At 39.6% G+C, this 17,039-nt stretch overlaps 2 protein-coding genes across 5 annotated transcripts; both read right to left on the reverse strand.

Moving 5' to 3' along the window:
- Nucleotides 1-426: 426 nt before the first annotated feature.
- zmp:0000001167 (protein phosphatase 1 regulatory subunit 12A) lies at nucleotides 427-11,488 on the reverse strand. Of its 4 annotated transcripts, none has more exons than XM_055155687.1 (25): nucleotides 11,198-11,488; nucleotides 8,913-9,043; nucleotides 8,710-8,828; nucleotides 8,204-8,360; nucleotides 7,410-7,554; nucleotides 7,252-7,326; nucleotides 7,058-7,137; nucleotides 6,400-6,581; nucleotides 6,211-6,305; nucleotides 5,949-6,137; nucleotides 5,758-5,840; nucleotides 5,551-5,640; nucleotides 5,278-5,379; nucleotides 5,092-5,196; nucleotides 4,219-4,309; nucleotides 3,979-4,131; nucleotides 3,776-3,878; nucleotides 3,590-3,696; nucleotides 3,437-3,496; nucleotides 3,142-3,164; nucleotides 2,993-3,050; nucleotides 2,589-2,693; nucleotides 2,408-2,458; nucleotides 2,188-2,238; nucleotides 427-1,584 (listed from the first exon to the last, which is right to left on the reverse strand). In XM_055155687.1, exons 1-25 carry the CDS (start codon nucleotides 11,465-11,467, stop codon nucleotides 1,498-1,500), a joined length of 2,712 nt encoding a protein of 903 aa, XP_055011662.1. In that variant the 5' UTR covers nucleotides 11,468-11,488; the 3' UTR covers nucleotides 427-1,497. The 4 variants fall into 4 exon arrangements, with proteins under 4 accessions (XP_055011662.1, XP_020790484.1, XP_055011663.1 ...); XM_020934825.2 differs by having other exon boundaries at nucleotides 6,400-6,605; XM_055155688.1 differs by lacking the exon at nucleotides 2,188-2,238 and having other exon boundaries at nucleotides 6,400-6,605.
- Nucleotides 11,489-11,863: 375 nt separating this feature from the next.
- On the reverse strand, nucleotides 11,864-16,605 carry pnpla2 (patatin-like phospholipase domain containing 2). Its single transcript, XM_020934826.2, has 9 exons — nucleotides 16,221-16,605; nucleotides 15,357-15,589; nucleotides 15,014-15,079; nucleotides 14,334-14,543; nucleotides 14,192-14,252; nucleotides 13,688-13,846; nucleotides 13,370-13,502; nucleotides 12,953-13,075; nucleotides 11,864-12,695 (listed from the first exon to the last, which is right to left on the reverse strand). Exons 1-9 carry the CDS (start codon nucleotides 16,405-16,407, stop codon nucleotides 12,410-12,412), a joined length of 1,458 nt encoding a protein of 485 aa, XP_020790485.1. The 5' UTR covers nucleotides 16,408-16,605; the 3' UTR covers nucleotides 11,864-12,409.
- Nucleotides 16,606-17,039: the final 434 nt, after the last annotated feature.

Genomic DNA, 17,039 nt, shown 5'->3' on the forward strand with positions numbered 1-17,039 from the left:
CCACACTCACACAAGACACATAGATGTCCACTGTTAATAAGAGTTCAAACTGTAAAGACCCCCTGTTTTCTTTTAGAAAAGTGTTGGCTGTAATACTGTCTACTGGTTGGCCAATTCTTGCATGATGTAGCATCCACTGGGGAGTAGCAGTAGATTACTTCAACAGTCCAAACAAATGGTAAATACATCTGTGGAGCTGTTTCCTCCACTCACAAGCACTGAAAGCACTGCAGCTGTTCAGTTTCTCCTGATAGAATACATATGGGCAGCCGTCGACAGAACATCCCACCAACCAGTCCGTAAAAGGATCAAGACATTTAAAATATCACTAATATAAGCTCAATAATGTATGCCCTCAGGTGGCAAACCTCTGCTGAGAAGAAACAGACAGGGGCTACAAACACACTTTTTTTTATTATGGTGCTGACATTCATTAAATATATTAGAAAACAAACGTGAAGAAGGCTATGTTTTTTATTTTTATTTCTGAAGGGTATTATTCAAGACTAATATTTTAAGACATTCAATATACAAGACCTCGCTCATTTGTGAGAAAGAGCAATTGTCCATGAAAACTATGAAAATATTTTTGTCCATGGCAAATATTAAAACCATTTGTTGCATTTGTAACAGCAATGTGTAGAAATGTGCAATAACCTTTGACCTTCAAACATGCCATAACCTTTCCTCTGTTAAAAAGGAAAACGGTGCTCCAAAATAATAATTTAACTGGTGAACTTGCAAAACCTCACAGATCTTGTATTACTTTGCAGAGTAAAGTGCTATATTCCAATGACTTGGTTCTGCTGTCTTTTTAAGAACATGGAGTGTGTCACAGAACTAATAATAATAAAAAAAAAATAGGTGGGGAAGTGCTTAGGTGGAGAGGTAGGTGGGTTCAAAAACACTTGAATGTGGAAACGACAAACTTCCGCCGGATGTTTCTGAGTCGTCAGACCTGAAGTGTTGTAGCTTTTCGAAGAATGACAAAACGTTAACTGCTTGACAACACATTTTAAGGGGGCTTAACACAGTGAGCAATAAACTTGTGAAGGTGACAGTGTTCAAAAACGTAAATATTAAGTGGGAGCTATAAAGACCGTGGGGCCTTGTGTGCTCATGGAATGTGCATCGAGGAAATCCTGATGCACTTATAGGAATGTAGTGCATGTTAGTGTTCCCCAGACACACAGATGCTTAATGTTGTGATCTGTGTTGCACCAGCCATGGGAGTTTGGCTGTCGTCTTCATGCTATTGTGAGGGCTTAAGCTATAGCCACAAATCTTCTGTGACAAACAACATTAAGGCACACAGAGCCCTCCAGCTGTTTGGGACTATGGTGATGGGGCATAACAATCTGCTGGTGCTATGGTCAGGACAGTTGTGCGATCTTCTTCCCTCGGTCTGTCTTTGGCATTGGGAGGAATGTGTGGATGGGAAGGGGAGGGGGGGCGGGAGTCCCTGCTCTTTATGTCTCGCTCTCTCTCTCTGGAAGTCTATTTGGAGAGTTTGCTGATGACACGGATCAGTGCTCCATTTTCATCCTTAAGACGCTGGTTGTCTGCTCTCAGATCAACAAGAACCTGAAGGAAAAAAGGTAAACTTTGAAACACACTTCAGCACCACCTCAAAAAAATATTTGAGGCAGTGAATTATAATGATACATTGGATTACATTCTGAGATTGCACAAACAGAATGTGAATGACATCAGATATGTAAACTTCAGTCTGTTTAGAATCTTTACAAGGTACCTCTAACCTTTAAATTAAATAAACAATGTTGAAAATATAAACATGATGCAAATTGAACATATTTTATACACTAATTACCCAAGAGAATAAACTATAAAAACAAAAATACACAGTATATGAGTCAGTGAAATTAATAACTAAAACTTGGAATTTTTTAATATCTTCTTCAAAATAGTCCAGAGGTGATAATATATGGTGAAATATTGTATTAGAACTGCAATAAAATTATGTTTGTATTTGTTTTTCTGATCAGATTTCTGACAAATAAAAATCTTATTTTTGTAGTGTAGAGAAGCCACCAAATGTTTGAAGCACTTATTCACTAGTCAAAGATGTTTTATACCTTAGTCTATACATAAGTAATGACACACCACTCACCTATGCATAAGTCAAAGCAAAGCAGTTCAGGCAGAGAACATGCAATGTGTGCTTACCTTTAGCTCCTCCTCCAACTCCGCCATCCTCCTCTCCAGCATCCTCCGATCCTTAGGGCGTTAAAAGGCAGGCAGGAAGACAAAGTGTTGGGAACAGAGATCAAAACAGTGAAGTGGAATCAGTGAGTGAAGAAAAGACATTCAAAACAGCACAGGTGGCAATAGTGAAGCAAAGCAGCTACAACACGTGACTATCACAAAATCATCTCTTGATCATTACCTTTCTCTCCATCTCCAGCAGGGCTGAGCAGTCTGTGAAGCGCTCCTGCCTCTGTGAGACAAGAAGGGGTAAAGCAAATATTATTACAGACAAAACTGATCAAAGATGTTTTCATTAATTCATTATTCATCATTCATTAAGTGAACATTTGTATTAAGTGTAAATATTTGGTTAATGGTACCTGCGTCGCTTTTTCCAAGTCCAACCGAGTCTGATTAACAATCCTCTGAGTGTCCTGCAGTTGTGATTGTAGTTGACTATTTTCTCTGGACAATTCTTCAAATAACTGTCAAAATGAAATCAGTGTTAACAATTCTTTCAATATTCTTGAAACCTTGGTTTACAGCTACAGTTTGTTTGCCTTAATGAACCTGCTAATAAATGTCTAATAAGTCTAAATAGGTCTTTATCAGTCAAGTGGACAATGCTAAGCTACAGGTGCGGATTGAGATCACCATCTGGATGGCAATTTATTATTATATGTGTTTTCAACCAAAGAAAAGGGTAGATTTCATGTTTACTTTACTTTTCAGAAAATGGAAGATCTACAACGACTAAATTAAACCTAAAACTTTCAGTGCTCACCTTTTTATAATCTTTAGTCTCTGAATTTCCTCCTGTGTCATTACAGGACACATTTGACCTAAGAATAAAGATAAGAAAACTTCACTATCACAAAGACTGAAGCAGTTATTTGAATGATTAATCACAGTGGTCAAAGACTACAGTCATACCTGGAGCTCAAGTGTTGGCCGGCCTTTTAAAAAAAAAGAGACAAAAACAAGTAAGATGACCATCTCTAGAACACATATTGCTGAAGTTCAAATCACAGCATTATAGCATTATAGGGACCAATGAACTAGTTTTTGCAGATTTTATGTTGTTGGATAAATATGCCAAGATAAAATTACTTGGTCACATCAAGTTCAAGATTGATTAATTTCAAACAGAAAAATAAATCCATAATAGATTAAAGACCCCCCACCCCCATCTGAGATCATTACATTTGAGACTCCAAAAACAATCAACCTGTGGATCCAGCCCACTGCCTGTTAACTCCTCCTCTCCACTTGGCTCGTTGTCATCACTCTATTCACAATAAAAGGGAAATAATTGTATAGGTAAAAGCTTTTATAATAGCAACAATAATCTCCCTATAATTAAAGCTCTTGTTTCACTCACCTCTCCGGTCCTCTGTGCCTTCCTTCTGGCCCGGGCTTGTCGTCTCTCCCTTCGCTCTCTCGCCCATCGCTCTGTCTCACTCTCTCCCCCTATACTGGCCTCAACATCTGGAAGAGAGCCAGAAAGCAGTCATTTAAGGATATCATTTAAACTCCGGTGTTTAAAAGGGGAAGTTATGCCATGTACCTCTCCTGTCCGTAGCCTGAGTCCGCGCTGTACCGGCAGGCTGTGTGAGGCCCAGGAGGTCGGACTTCTGTAGACTGGCAATACGAGACCTCCAACTCACTTCCTATAAAAATCCAATAACACCCATTCAGTGACATCCCTGACTTCACGCAAAAGAGCAGCCAAAATCCAAATCGCTTGTAACTTTAAAATACAGCTCTCACCCCTTCATCTCCCTTCTTCAGTTTAGTGTCCTTCTCTTTCTCTTTCTCTTTCTCCTTCTCTTTCTCATCTTCCTCCTTCTTCTCCCTCACTTTATTTTCAGTTTTGGTCTTCATGGTCTTTTCTGCTTCTTGTAGATCTGTAAGTGTTACACCCTGCAGACAAAGTGTTAAACACTTGAAATAATAAAACAATAAAATAATTGATGGTGATTCATTTTGGATTAAGGAAATAATATTAACCTGAGTGGAGCGGCGGGACTGCCTTGCGTGTCGGGATCGGGCCTTTCTTTGAGCCTCTGCCTCTTCATCCCGCACAGGAGTCAGATAGGACCTACACAGTTAAAATATAGAATTCTTCAGCATAAAACAGAGGCTCTCAAACTTTTCACACCAAGTAACACCAAAGAAATTTTGGCTCTCTAAATACCACCAGGTCTAAATAAGATCTATAACAGGACTATTCCAGGTCTAAAACTTGGCTACATCATTTCTACTGTTGTTCTAAACGAGAAATTATCCAGAGGAGGACAAAAAAAGTGCTTCAGTTTAGGCAAACCCACAAAGTGAAGAGCAGTCCAAATACCACCTCACATACCACCAGTCTGAGAAAGAATCTGCTATAATCTACATCTCTTACACTTTAACCAAAACTATTTTCAAATGTATCAATCAAATTTCCAATAACATATGACAAATCATAGCAGTCAATACATTTTTAAATATGGTGGTTAATAAGTAGTTTTTAAGTAGTTTAATAAGTTAATAAGTATGTAATTAAATATGTAACTGCTATTACACATAAAAAAGTTTCCATCCTCTAAACATATTTAAGATAATAAAAGAAGCATACACCCAAATCAAGGTACTAGTTGGAAATTCTTATAATTATAGACTGCAATGATTTTTTTTTTTTAAACCAATTTAAGGTTTACTCTCAGAGAAACCCTTAAATCTCTCTGAGCGTGCAAAAATATAAACATAATAATATAAGGTAAGCAATACAGTACTTAACTTTTCAAGCAAGACTAGTACTACATAGTATATTTACTATTTGTAGCAGTGCAGTTATTTTCTAAACTCTGACAACAGTCAATGCACATATGAATTACTGACTTGCGCCTTTGCTTGGCTTCGGGTTCGCCTGTGATCATGATGCCAGAATTAGTTGTTGTGACTGCAGCAGGCTGATCCTTCTTTTCTGACTGTTCCTGAGGAAGTCTAATGAGAAACAAAAGATAAAACAGAATAATATCAGATTTGTTTATTTAAGCAAAAACAGGAACTATAATTCAAAATTACCTCTGGGCTAAAACACTATTGGGTCGACTGAGACCAGAAGAGCTTGTCCCTAAACTGGCTGAGGTTACAGTGGATTCGTCCAGTCTCTTTCCGTAAGATGCACTACAAACAAGACACATGGACTCTGACATTTCTGTCTTTTTCTATTGCCACAAAGACATAAGTAGTTAGTAATCACTCATGTGGGGAATGTGCAGAGTGAAGCCGAAGAAAAAAATCACACAAACACACAAGCAAACAAACAGAAGGCTGGGAGTGGGCAGCGTGACTGACCTGTGAGGCAAGGAAGGGTTGGAACTACTGAGCTCACTGCCAGACTGACTGTGAAGGCGCCGGGTGTAAGAAGAGCTACGACTGAGCCAGCTGAGAGAGAGAGAGAGAGAGAGAGAGAGAGAGAGGCAGGGTGACAACACATCGGCAGAGAGTCAGAAAAAAACAGATCCTGGTTTCACAGCAGTAGCATTCAGAGCATAAGCCCACCTGTTGGAGTTGTCAGGACTGCTGTCAGGTATACTGAAGAGCCTCCGCGTTGTAATGGGTGGTACGCGGGCCAGCCTCGGCTCCTGCAAGGCAGATCATCAGCAATTGGGACACTAAAAGAAACCTTTATCCACTACTGAAACGGTGGTTTCATGGTTGCATGCTTTCTTGAATCATGTGAGCGTTTGCACCTTGTTGTCAGCTTCAGAGCTGAGGCGGGGGCTGGACGCAGAGCGGGTCATTCCTAATGCAGTCTCTGTGGGGCGCTCCTGGCTGGACTCTGACAGACCGGCTGAACCAAGGGTCACTGAGCTGCCCGCCTTTCTTAGGGAGGTCCTCCAGGAGCCTGGGGCCTCAGTGGATGGTGCCTTACTGGTTTCCTGTTTCACACAGTAGAGAAATGAAATAATACACTTTTATTTAAACAGTTCACTTCCTTAATTTGGCTATTACCTTCTTAACAGCAGCACTTGTTGAGGTAGAAAGCAGTCCTGTGGTATTACGCTTGTTGTTCAAGTTGTTGATGATTTCACGATTCTTAGCTTTCTCTGCAAATGTGAGAAGAACAGAAATTGTTGAACATGACTAAAACCATAAAAACCAGTACGTTGACTCCAGAATAATGAAAAATATTTTAGTCACCTGACTCCGCATCACTCTCAGATTCACTCTCCTCTTCGGAGCTAGAGCTGCTGGAGGCTTTGGTTTGGCTCTGAGTTTGACCCTGTCCCGTTTGGCCCTCCTCTTCCTCTTCCTCAGCTGGGCTGCTCTGTAACGCAGGAGGGGGGTGCTTCTCACGCTCGTGGAGACAGATCTTCTCCTTACTGCTCATACGGGAGATAGAGGTCCTGCAGGGTGGGGCCAGGGTGGAGCAGGACGACAGGTGCATGCAGGGGGTTGATCAGTCAGGGTGCTCAGCCAATTACAGCAAGCAGCAATAAACCAATCAGTGCATGGGACAATATGTCACTTGCTATGATGCCATGTACTGTAACCTATTCTTTCTCAACTTCATTGGAAAGAAACAAACATATTGATCTAAACAGATTAAACTACAGCAATTTTAACTATAATAATTGATTTGCAGAGCAATTTAAAAAGATATGGCTACCTAAAATAAAGTAATCTATGTTTTAAACAGCATTTGGGATGAATACACATCCGGATCTTTAGCTTTTGCCTTATACAGTAGTCATGGCAAATCACTGAGAGACATCATATCCACACACAGTGACATGGACTACAGGGACTACAGAGAACACAGACAAATACAAGCCTGTAAACACACGCTGGCACTAACCTTCGAGTTCGGTTTGGTACCATGGCGATCTGAGGACTGGTCTCTATAACTGGAGTTTGTTTCTCTTTCTCACTGCGTAACTGCACAAGAATATAAACATAGCATAAAGCCAGTGAACGGTTACAGTCACAACACTATCAGTCAGATCAGGTTATTCAACAGAGGAGAATTGAGCAGTGTCAAGGCACCCGTACCGCATTTTGCTTTTTCTGAAGCTCCTCCAAAGTGTCTACAAGGTTCTCATCAGCAACATCTAGAGCAGTTTGGCCCTATAAGGAGTTTTATAAGCAATTACTCAACTTGTTTTCATATGCAGTCTTTTATTGCTGTAAGGTTATTCTTATCTCCTCACCACATTGTTGACGGCTCCCATATCACACATGTGATCAGCGAGCAAAGTGCACACCTCCTCCTGTCCCCAGTGCGCGGCTGCATGGAGAGGTGTCCATCCGTCTATGTCACGGCAGTCCACATCCACACCACACTGAAGCAGCACTCTGAGAGAAACATAAAATAAAAGCTCATTAAAATATATACTTGTTATAGTACAACTTGATGTCATAACTCTGGAATAACAAAATGTTGTAACAACATTTTTGTGTTTTCCTTCCTGGGTCATTTTTTATTAAAGGTCCAATATTACACAAAATTTACTCATGTGAACTTTTAGTCACATTCTAATGTTGGTACCTCCTCAGAAACATACCCGAAGTTGTGTTTTGTTTCATTCACACGTTTGTACAACCTTTTATTATAAGTCTGTCTCTGAAGCTCAAAATGCTCTGTTTCGCATTGTGATGTCATGACTCAAGAGATACCCTTTATGTTTTGTTCAGCTGAGACTGGCAATTCCAGGACTGAAGTTATCCAAATGATTTTAGTGAAGGTGTAGTGAGGTTAAAAACCCAGTGGAGCACTTCCTGTATTACCACAAGTCATCACAAGGTGGAACAGAATGTTTTCTGTTTGAGATGAGCCTAAATATGCAGGGTTTGTGTGTTAAACGTGTAAATGAAATAAAACACTCCAGGTATGTTTTTGATGAACAATGTAAACACTTCTGAAATAGACAAGTAGCGCAAAGAAAATACTGAATACTACAATGTTGAATCTGCACAGCTACTCATGATGGAATTTAATGCTTACTTGAGAACTTCAATGTATCCTTTAGCTGCTGCAACATGCAAAGCAGTAGCCCTGGTGTTGTGGTGTGGTGTGAGCGTGCCTCCACCAGACATCACAGCCATGGCATCTTGAAGCATGATTCTTTCCTCTTGTTTTCGAGCTTGATCTACATCTACCCCTGTAAAGTAATACATTTTTTTTTTAGTTTAGGTTATTTAAGTGTAATTTGATTTGTTTCACCAGGTCACACTGCAGAGAGCATGGTTAAAGTGCAGCTCTAATGGCTATTCTGTATATAGAAGATTTACAGCTTTCTTGATATGGTTACGCTTAATATGTTTATTTTCTGCTTGTTTTATGTGGAGTCACAGCAGACTCTTTGCAAATTTTAATTAAGTGGCTGATACTTGTCTTGCTGATGGAACCCTGTGAATTTATTTAGATTTGAGGAAACACAAAAATATAACCAGTATGAGGCAATGAAAGGGGTGTGTTATAATAGTAGATACAGTTTGCAAATATCTAACCTTGTTTCTTGATTTCAGATTTGAGGAGTCTCTCCATAGCATCTTCAGTAGCTACATCCAGTGGAAGCTCCCCTTCACTGTTCACTGCACCGACATTAGCCCCATGCTCTATTAGATATCTAATAAAAAACAAGTTTAATAACTTACAATGCAGTGTTCCCAAAATCCTCAAATCTGGTACTGAGGCAATGGTTCCCACTCACTTGACGATCTGGACAAAGCCGCACGAGGCTGCAGCATGTAGAGGAGTCCAACCCTCGTTGTCCCCTCGGTTCACGTCACTGCCGCTCTCAACCAGGAACTGCACCATCTCTGCATTTTCATCTATGCAGGCCTAGTGAAGTATACAACACAAGACAGTGAGCAAGAGCTGTTATTTTTTTCTAGAAATAACATCAAACAACACACAACAAAAGAACCAACTCCTTTTCTAAATTAAAAAAAATGTAAACGTTGTTGCTCTTTAAGAAGTTGTTTGAAGAACAGCTATAAAAAAATACAGACGGACCCGTAAACAGTGATTTCTGTGTATGCATGTAATCACTTATTCAAAAGCAACAAAACCATAATAAGCACTTTCCTAAACTATTATTTGCTGCACAAGTGAAACAGTGCGTCTTTCTAGCTGCATTTCCTGAGGCATGGTGAATCTTGATTCTCAATGTGATCCAGCACAAGACCAAGATAAATCTCATGAGGACCTCATGGTGTGATCTGAGGGTTTGGTTCATATTTCACTGAACTTTAGGTGATTGATGTGACTATCCTAATATAGTCTCAACTCGAGTATGCAGTCTTGTACAGTATAATAGTCTGCATCCTAAAGTGATCTTTGTTCGTGATGAAATATAACATTATCCTTATCTACTATGATAAGACTGATATTAATTTTACAACATTAGCACTTCTAATTAGGCTTCCATTTTTACCACCACCATTTTGACTGACTAATAAGTATGAAATAAATGGAACATTTTCAGATACTGTAATCTAAAAAGGAGTCTTCCTGGAATCTGGTAACACTACAAAGCACTGCAATGGTAGGCGTGATAAGAACCAATTCCTGTAAGAATCAACATTTAAATAATTAATAGTGACTGGTGTGTGTAGCATGACAAAATATTATCTTGTTTTATAAACCCTAACCCCGTTAATGTTATAGTTCTTGTGTACTGATACAACACAGGAAAAGCCATCGGTGACAGTCAGTAGTAGATGGCCATCATGCGCCTCTTAAGCCACCTCTTAAGAGGCTTTGCTTTTGGGTTAAATAGTAACAAAGCTGCTCCAAGTCTCCACCTCCTCCGTAAAATCAGATCACTGGACAGGTAGTCTGACACGCAGTACACCTCAACAGCACACTGTTTTAGGGTGAAAAGTGGAATGAAAACCTGCGCACAAGTCCAAAGTGACATTGACCACCAACAAGTGGTGCTCCACAGTGAATGAATGGGGCACACAGCCACCCAGCAGAGCACTCCAGTCGCAACACTCAAGTGAGTCATTGTCGAAATCAACAACAGAAGCTTGTGTTGTTCGAGGAATTTTTCCATTTTTTCATCCCCAAATCCCAAATGTCCGAGTGCTGGCAAAATGATAGAGAGGGGGCAAGAGTGAGTGGAAGTCATACACAAGACAGAAAAGGCTTTGGATGGAGAGGATGGAAAGTTTTTAAGAGTGTGCGCCTATATTTAATTTGGTTGCCTGGAGACCGGTGAGCAACAGGAGAGAATTGATGGAGGACAGGAGAGGGACCACAGTGGGTGATGGTGTGATACATGCACTGACCAAATCTAGGCACATCAAGTGGATTTAATGAGTTGACTAACCTCGTAAATCACAAGAATAGAACAGTTAATATACAATGAATAAATACATACATATTATTCAACAAGCAACTTCACTATAAGAAAACAGCAAAACTAGAAGTGCAAGAACGTAAATAACGTAGTGTCATAATTGCTGGAGAAAATAGTTATATTATGATCCAAATAACAGCAGTAAACACTAATACTGCTCCAGTTAATGCAATTTTTTTCAGAATTTCTTGAGCATGAATAGCTGTAGAGAACCACAACCTGTTGATCATATATGGTGATGTCTTTAAGCATGCACTGAGCAGAGTGAGGGGGTCTTCTGTCTGGAGTAAAAGAGGCTGCAGTCCTCCTCTCTGAAGTGAACCATTGTGTGCCTTTTGTTGGATAATTTAGAGTGACTCATGATGCTTAAATTACTAGTTTGACGGTGTCACCAAAACACTGCCCAGAAAGATACAAAAGCGTATGTGGAAAATAAAACTCAAATTCTCTTCTTAGGTGGACTTTAGACTACCAATAGTGTTATTATTCTTTGCAGTAAGTTGAAGCTGCATCTCCACTCCTTTATATGGTCTAGTCGTGGCATCAACTAGTTTTGACAAACTTCAAGAACTGTGGGGAGAAATCAAAACACCGTGGCAACTTGTGGGAAAATTACTTTTTATGATTACCTGATGAAGCGCAGTCAGACCGTCTATATTCGCGTGGTTTATGTCAGCTCCCTGCCTCAGAAGAGCTGCCACCTCCTCCCGATCTCCGGCGGAACACGCAGCCATGAACACGGCTCCTTGGGCGAAGCGGACTTTCCGTGGACCCGAGCCGCCTGCGAGTTCTCGGGCCTCGGTTTTCGTACAGTCCGTCTCCGAGCCCTGCCATCTCTGCAGCTGGTCCTGCCGTCGCTGTTTGGCTGCTTCGGACCGGGAATGGTCAGTGGCAGCCATCTTCCCTGGTCTGTCCCGGACCGATTGAGCTCATGGTACGAGGAGGAGACTGGAGAGTTTGGATTGGGGCTTCCCCGGGATGTGCCCTCTGGTGGACGGACCCAACCAGGCACGCACCAAGCGTCGACCTGAGCGCAACTTGAGTGAGGCAGTGCTGTGCTCTGGTGCCTTCACGGGGTCATCGGAAATGTGTTTGTGATTGTGGAAGCAAACAAAGCAAAAGCATTTCATTTAGGATAAACGTGCTGAGAGCATGAAGACAAATGATTTGATGTTGATATGAGTGTTTAATTGTAACACATTATTACATTCATATGTAGCCAAACTTTATACTGTAACACTGTACACTGAAGTATATTCATTCAGTTGTCTGAGAACAGAGAGGAGATTTAATGAGTTGCAATTTGCAAACATGATGGCAAAATGTATTCAAAGTAAACAAACTTGAGCAATTGCAGACTAACAAAACCAATTTTATTGGATTTTTTTTTTTTTTTTAACTCAATAAGTTTGCACTCAAGATTTGAGCATTTTAATAAGCCTACTACTCAAGCAGGCACACAAATTAAAACATGTAGAGTAGACTATCTGGGTAATAAGTGAATTATAATAGCATACTGTACATAAACAGTGAAAACAATGAAAACTGCAGTGCTTTTCTTTTGCAGCAGAGTCAGTTGTTAAATACTGGTGTGTCTACATTCCCCAAAAAACAGAAACAGTCAGCTATTTTAACTGTGTCATTGCAAGTGTGCATTTTTGTGTGCTTCAACATGTAATTCAAGTCTTTGCATGGCTCTAAGTATATGTGACCTGTTAAAAACAACTCTCTATCACTAAAACACAATTCTGATTCTAAATATGTATGTTTTTATATTACACACTCATATTTTAAGTACTATCATCATGGTCTCTTTTTGAGCAACACATATTAAGTTTTTGTCAATATCTTGAGAGCAGGTTGTCTGTCTTCTGGGCAGTAAAACCCTCTGAGAACAGTGCAGGGCACGACACTGTCCTGTGTTGGAAGAGACCAGTTTTGAAAGAGCCTTGCAGGTCCATGTTGATCCTCAGCACTCCGGACAGCAACTGCCGCTTGTAGTGGTCCAGTCGCATGAAGACATCGAGCACTGAAGAGCTTCCGTCATTTACCCAGGTGGGCAGCAGGCCGGAGGAGACCATCTGAACTGAAGACTGGTGGTGGTACAGCCGCAGTTCACAGGAAAACCTATAGGAGGCAGTATCAGCATGCAGAGGTGTGAAGGAGGGAGCAGTAGAAACACTTACAGTTCTTGTGATCAACCAGGCTGAAACACACCAATTATTACAAGCTGTGAGTGTAAAATAGTATAAAATTATGGTATTGAGCACTCAAAGGGGCATGCCCTTATTTAAGACAAATGCTTTTTGTTGTCTGCTCCATAGCTACAAAAGGCAACTACTGACAGTATAACTTTGTGTGATAATATGGGGCTTCACACCTACCGGGCAGAAACACGCTGAGAAAAGCTCTGTGAGGCCTGACGCAGAATGTGCTGTATTATCATCAATATCTGCTCCTGCATCCAGCTCACATCTTCATGCACATCTGGAAGCCACTCCAGCAGTCTACAAACATGATGCAATTTTACTGACAAAATTGACAATTAAGATGACTATTTTGAGATGGAAAAAAGACAGTGGCAAGAATAGGTTTGTAATGCAAGTGATTGACTCTGAAAACATTACTAATAGTTGTATGAATAGAGTAACTTGCAGCAGGCTTAAGTATTCTTATTCAAAAACATTAAAGAGGAGCAAAATATTATATGGACAAGATGATTTCATTCTGATATTAAGATAAAACTGTAGATAAAAAAAAAAAAGAAGAAGTAAATCAGCAAATTAAATAGTATTTAGTACCTGAGACTTATAGATAGGGCAGACTCCAATGGGAGAGTATAAGGGAGCATCAGCGCAGAGGCCATTCTGACTGGGAGCAGGTTTCTGATGGATTGTACCAAACTCCTGTGCTCAGTGCATGCCTCCATCAGAGCTGCAGAGGATGACAAAAAAAGGAATCACACACACATATATATTATATATATTATATATTTTATATATATATATATATATATATATATATATATATATATATAGAGATAGAGAGAGAGAGAGAGAGAGAGAGAGAGAGAGAGAGAGAGAGAGAGAGAGAGAGAGAGAGAGAGAGAGAATATTTACCTTTGTGCAGAATAGGTGGGAGATTTTCAAGAATATGGTCCTCTATCTCTGAAGTGTTGTCCTCTTCTAACCTCTCTGTCACAGCATCTTCACGATCTTCTTCTTCATTGTAACCCATTATCAGTGAGTCTCGGTTAAGATGATTTAGATTAAGCAGGCCTGAAAAAAGTTCCTGAAATGAATGTCAGCTTTCTTTCGTAAAGCAAAACATGTTTTTGCACATGGTAACTGTGATGAAATATATGGCATTGTGGTCACAAAAAGATTGCTCTTTAACATCCTTACGATATCTGCTCACAAAGCGCTGTATTGATTAGGTGATATGGGGTAACAGGAAGCTGCTCTGATAGCATATCAGGACACACATTCATATTTTCTCCCTCAATTATCAAATCAATTTTTCTTTTCAATAGTGACCTTCTTTTGAAGCCAAATATGAATTAACAATAGGCCATAGACCTACTTATACAAAACCTAATAATGGTTTGCTTGTTGATTACTTACCATTTCTCTTTAAAAAGTGCAGTGCATCTTTATACCCCTGTTTACACATGGCTTTCATTACCTGCATTGATAAATAACATTGTCATTACTGTGATTACTGTCTCCAGTTAATATGATGTTAGTCAATGGGAATGTGGCTAACCTTTGGATCTGGAGGGAAAAGTGCTTTTGAGACCCGGTACAGGTTTCCTAGGGTGAACTGAATACTGGTGTTTGTGAATCGGAGCTCGTGAATGTTGGCTGAACTGTCTCGTGGGCAGATGTCACTTTCTCCACAAAAAGGTGAGACGGTTATAGTATTTTTCAGATCATACTGCGGCAGGTTGTCAGAGATGCCCCCATCAACATATCGCTAAATAATAAAAACAAAAACATAAGAATTCTAGCTAGTGTTATGTCATATCATTGACTTTTTCATTGCTACACTTTTTAAAGTTTACTTAAGACCTTACATAAGAGTAGTATGATGTCAGAGCTGTTGGCGTGGCAACTTTAATCTGTGCCAGCGTGGAAACAATTTAAAAGACATCAACAAACCCGGACGAGTGGGCATAGCTCATTGACATTCTAGGAAAGTCCAAAGTTTGAAAAAAACTAAATAGGTTCTTGTGCCAAAATACATGTTTTGAGAGAGGGAGGTCCCTGTAAGTCATAACAATAATACAATAAAAGGAAGCAGGCTACATAACAAATCAGCAAAAGCAAATGACAAGTCTTGGCTAAGCTAAAAGTTTACAGAACTATTAACATGCAGTTGTTAGTAAAGACTGATCTCTTCTAAAAATATTAATAAATGATTCTATTTTAGTTCAAATAGCTCACCACTCCTCGCAGTGACGGGGGAATCAGACCGCTGTACACAGGGATGTAAGCGCTACAAACTACTGCCTGTAAGGAATAAGATAAAACATAATTACAATTTCAGTCACTGGGGCAGTAAGTATTGCATTACATATTTAAATATATATATATTTTTGTATTTATATTTATATTTTCTAAGATACTGATGAAGTGTGTCACAATAAAAAATAGTGAGGCTAACAGAATTACTGGGTTGCATAATTTAACATTTAAGAGCTACAGTGCTTATTTACTGTACATAATGCACAAATCAACATGGGCACCACAGAATTACCAACCATATTACTTTCAAAAATCTGTTCACCTGCACCAGCTCCTCCTTTGTGTTGAACTGCGTCACCAGGACATTTTCACCATCAGTCACTCGGGTCAGTGAGATCCCCAGACGTCCAGTCGCCCACAGGTGTCCTTCTGCTGGCAGTGTTCGACGCAACATGTGACGCATAATTTTCACCAGGTTAAATGAAGGATGCATGGGTCCCAGAAATCGCTTTCTGGCTTCTTTTGCAACACCAATGATACTTGCACCAGTCTCCCCTATACAAAAGCAAAATCAATGTTTTAACAGGTCAGAGTGATCATTTCCTCAAACAGCCCACACACTCTGGCCCAATTTATGTGTTTTGTCAGGGCAAAGCATCATGTTTACACTAGTCAAGTGACTCAAATTTGAAGTGATGATTTATTTAGCTCAAACTCATGGAGGTATATCTGACTCCTATAGATCCATTCTCAAACAAACTGACCAGATGGACAGAGGAGGCAAATCAAGTCTCATGGTGCTTTCATAGTACCTAGCTCTTTCTCAATTTAGAAATAAGCCAAGGTACTTTGATAGGTAGTTATAGTGTAATATGTTACTTTAAACATACAGATAAGTAATCTCTGTTTTCTTTTTTAATGTTTGCTTGCCCATGTAGCTTAAAGGGCAAGTTAAAAGGAAATAAGAATTGATTTGGAAAAAGGACAAAGTCTCAGGTCTACTTAAGATTAGATTAGTGTATTTGAGTTGCAGTAAAAAATACAGAAAGGTATTTTTTTTTCTCTGTGGTAGTAATTAAACTGTAGTTGTATAATTAAAATATGAGTGTACACATCTGACTGATTCTAATCTCTTCCCTGAATCATTATGTTGGAATATATTATGAATGACATGATATTTTCTTACCAAGACACACCCCAGTGACCAGGGTTGTGGCAGTGAGAGCTCCTGCGGATGCCCCATAGATGTGCCGTGCGTTTTGGACGAGGAAAGGCGCGTGTTCCTGTAAACAGCTGGCAACACCAACGTGGTAGATCCCGAGGAATCCGCAGCCAGCGAAGGAGATATTCCAGGGCGAGTCCAGAGGAAACATGCCGGCTTTGATTTTTGTCCTATGACCCCGTTGAATTCAAACAGCCCTTTTTTTTTTTAAACTTTGTGTAGGCTTTAATTTGATCTTAATTAATAAATAATAGGGAGATTCCTACTATCTCAGCACACAAACGTATTGTCGTTTACAATTAAGTAGGCCTATCTTACTTTAGAAGCAACTTTGACATTCAATCTGATGAGTTTGGTTGTTTGTTTTGACATTAACACTATTTAATAAAGTAGGGGGGCTACCGTAAAACCCTTGACCAATCAGAAATAAGAATCCTCTGAAACTGGGCCAATCAGAGCACGCTGGCCTTATCGTTTGACCAGTCACAAACCACCCCCCTGAAACACCCTCGTATAACAAAATTTTCTATTATGATCATAACAAGCATGCCCCAGTATTTTAGGCTTTGCTTTCTTTTAAGTTATATTTTATCATATATGCAAAAACCCATAGTTTCATTTTGGACAAGTGTATTTATTTATTTTAATTTGGTCAAGTAAAATATGAGCCATAACAATTGCCCTAATCCTAAACATGCCCTGATAATAAAATTTAAATATTGTGATTTTTTTTTGCATGTAAATTTGGGTTTGTCCACGCTTGAGGCGAAATTACAAGTTGGT

The sequence above is a fragment of the Boleophthalmus pectinirostris genome, unplaced genomic scaffold (genome assembly GCF_026225935.1).
Source record: "Boleophthalmus pectinirostris isolate CB_2022bp ecotype Guang Dong unplaced genomic scaffold, ASM2622593v1 HiC_scaffold_2, whole genome shotgun sequence".
NCBI lineage: Eukaryota > Metazoa > Chordata > Actinopteri > Gobiiformes > Gobiidae > Boleophthalmus > Boleophthalmus pectinirostris.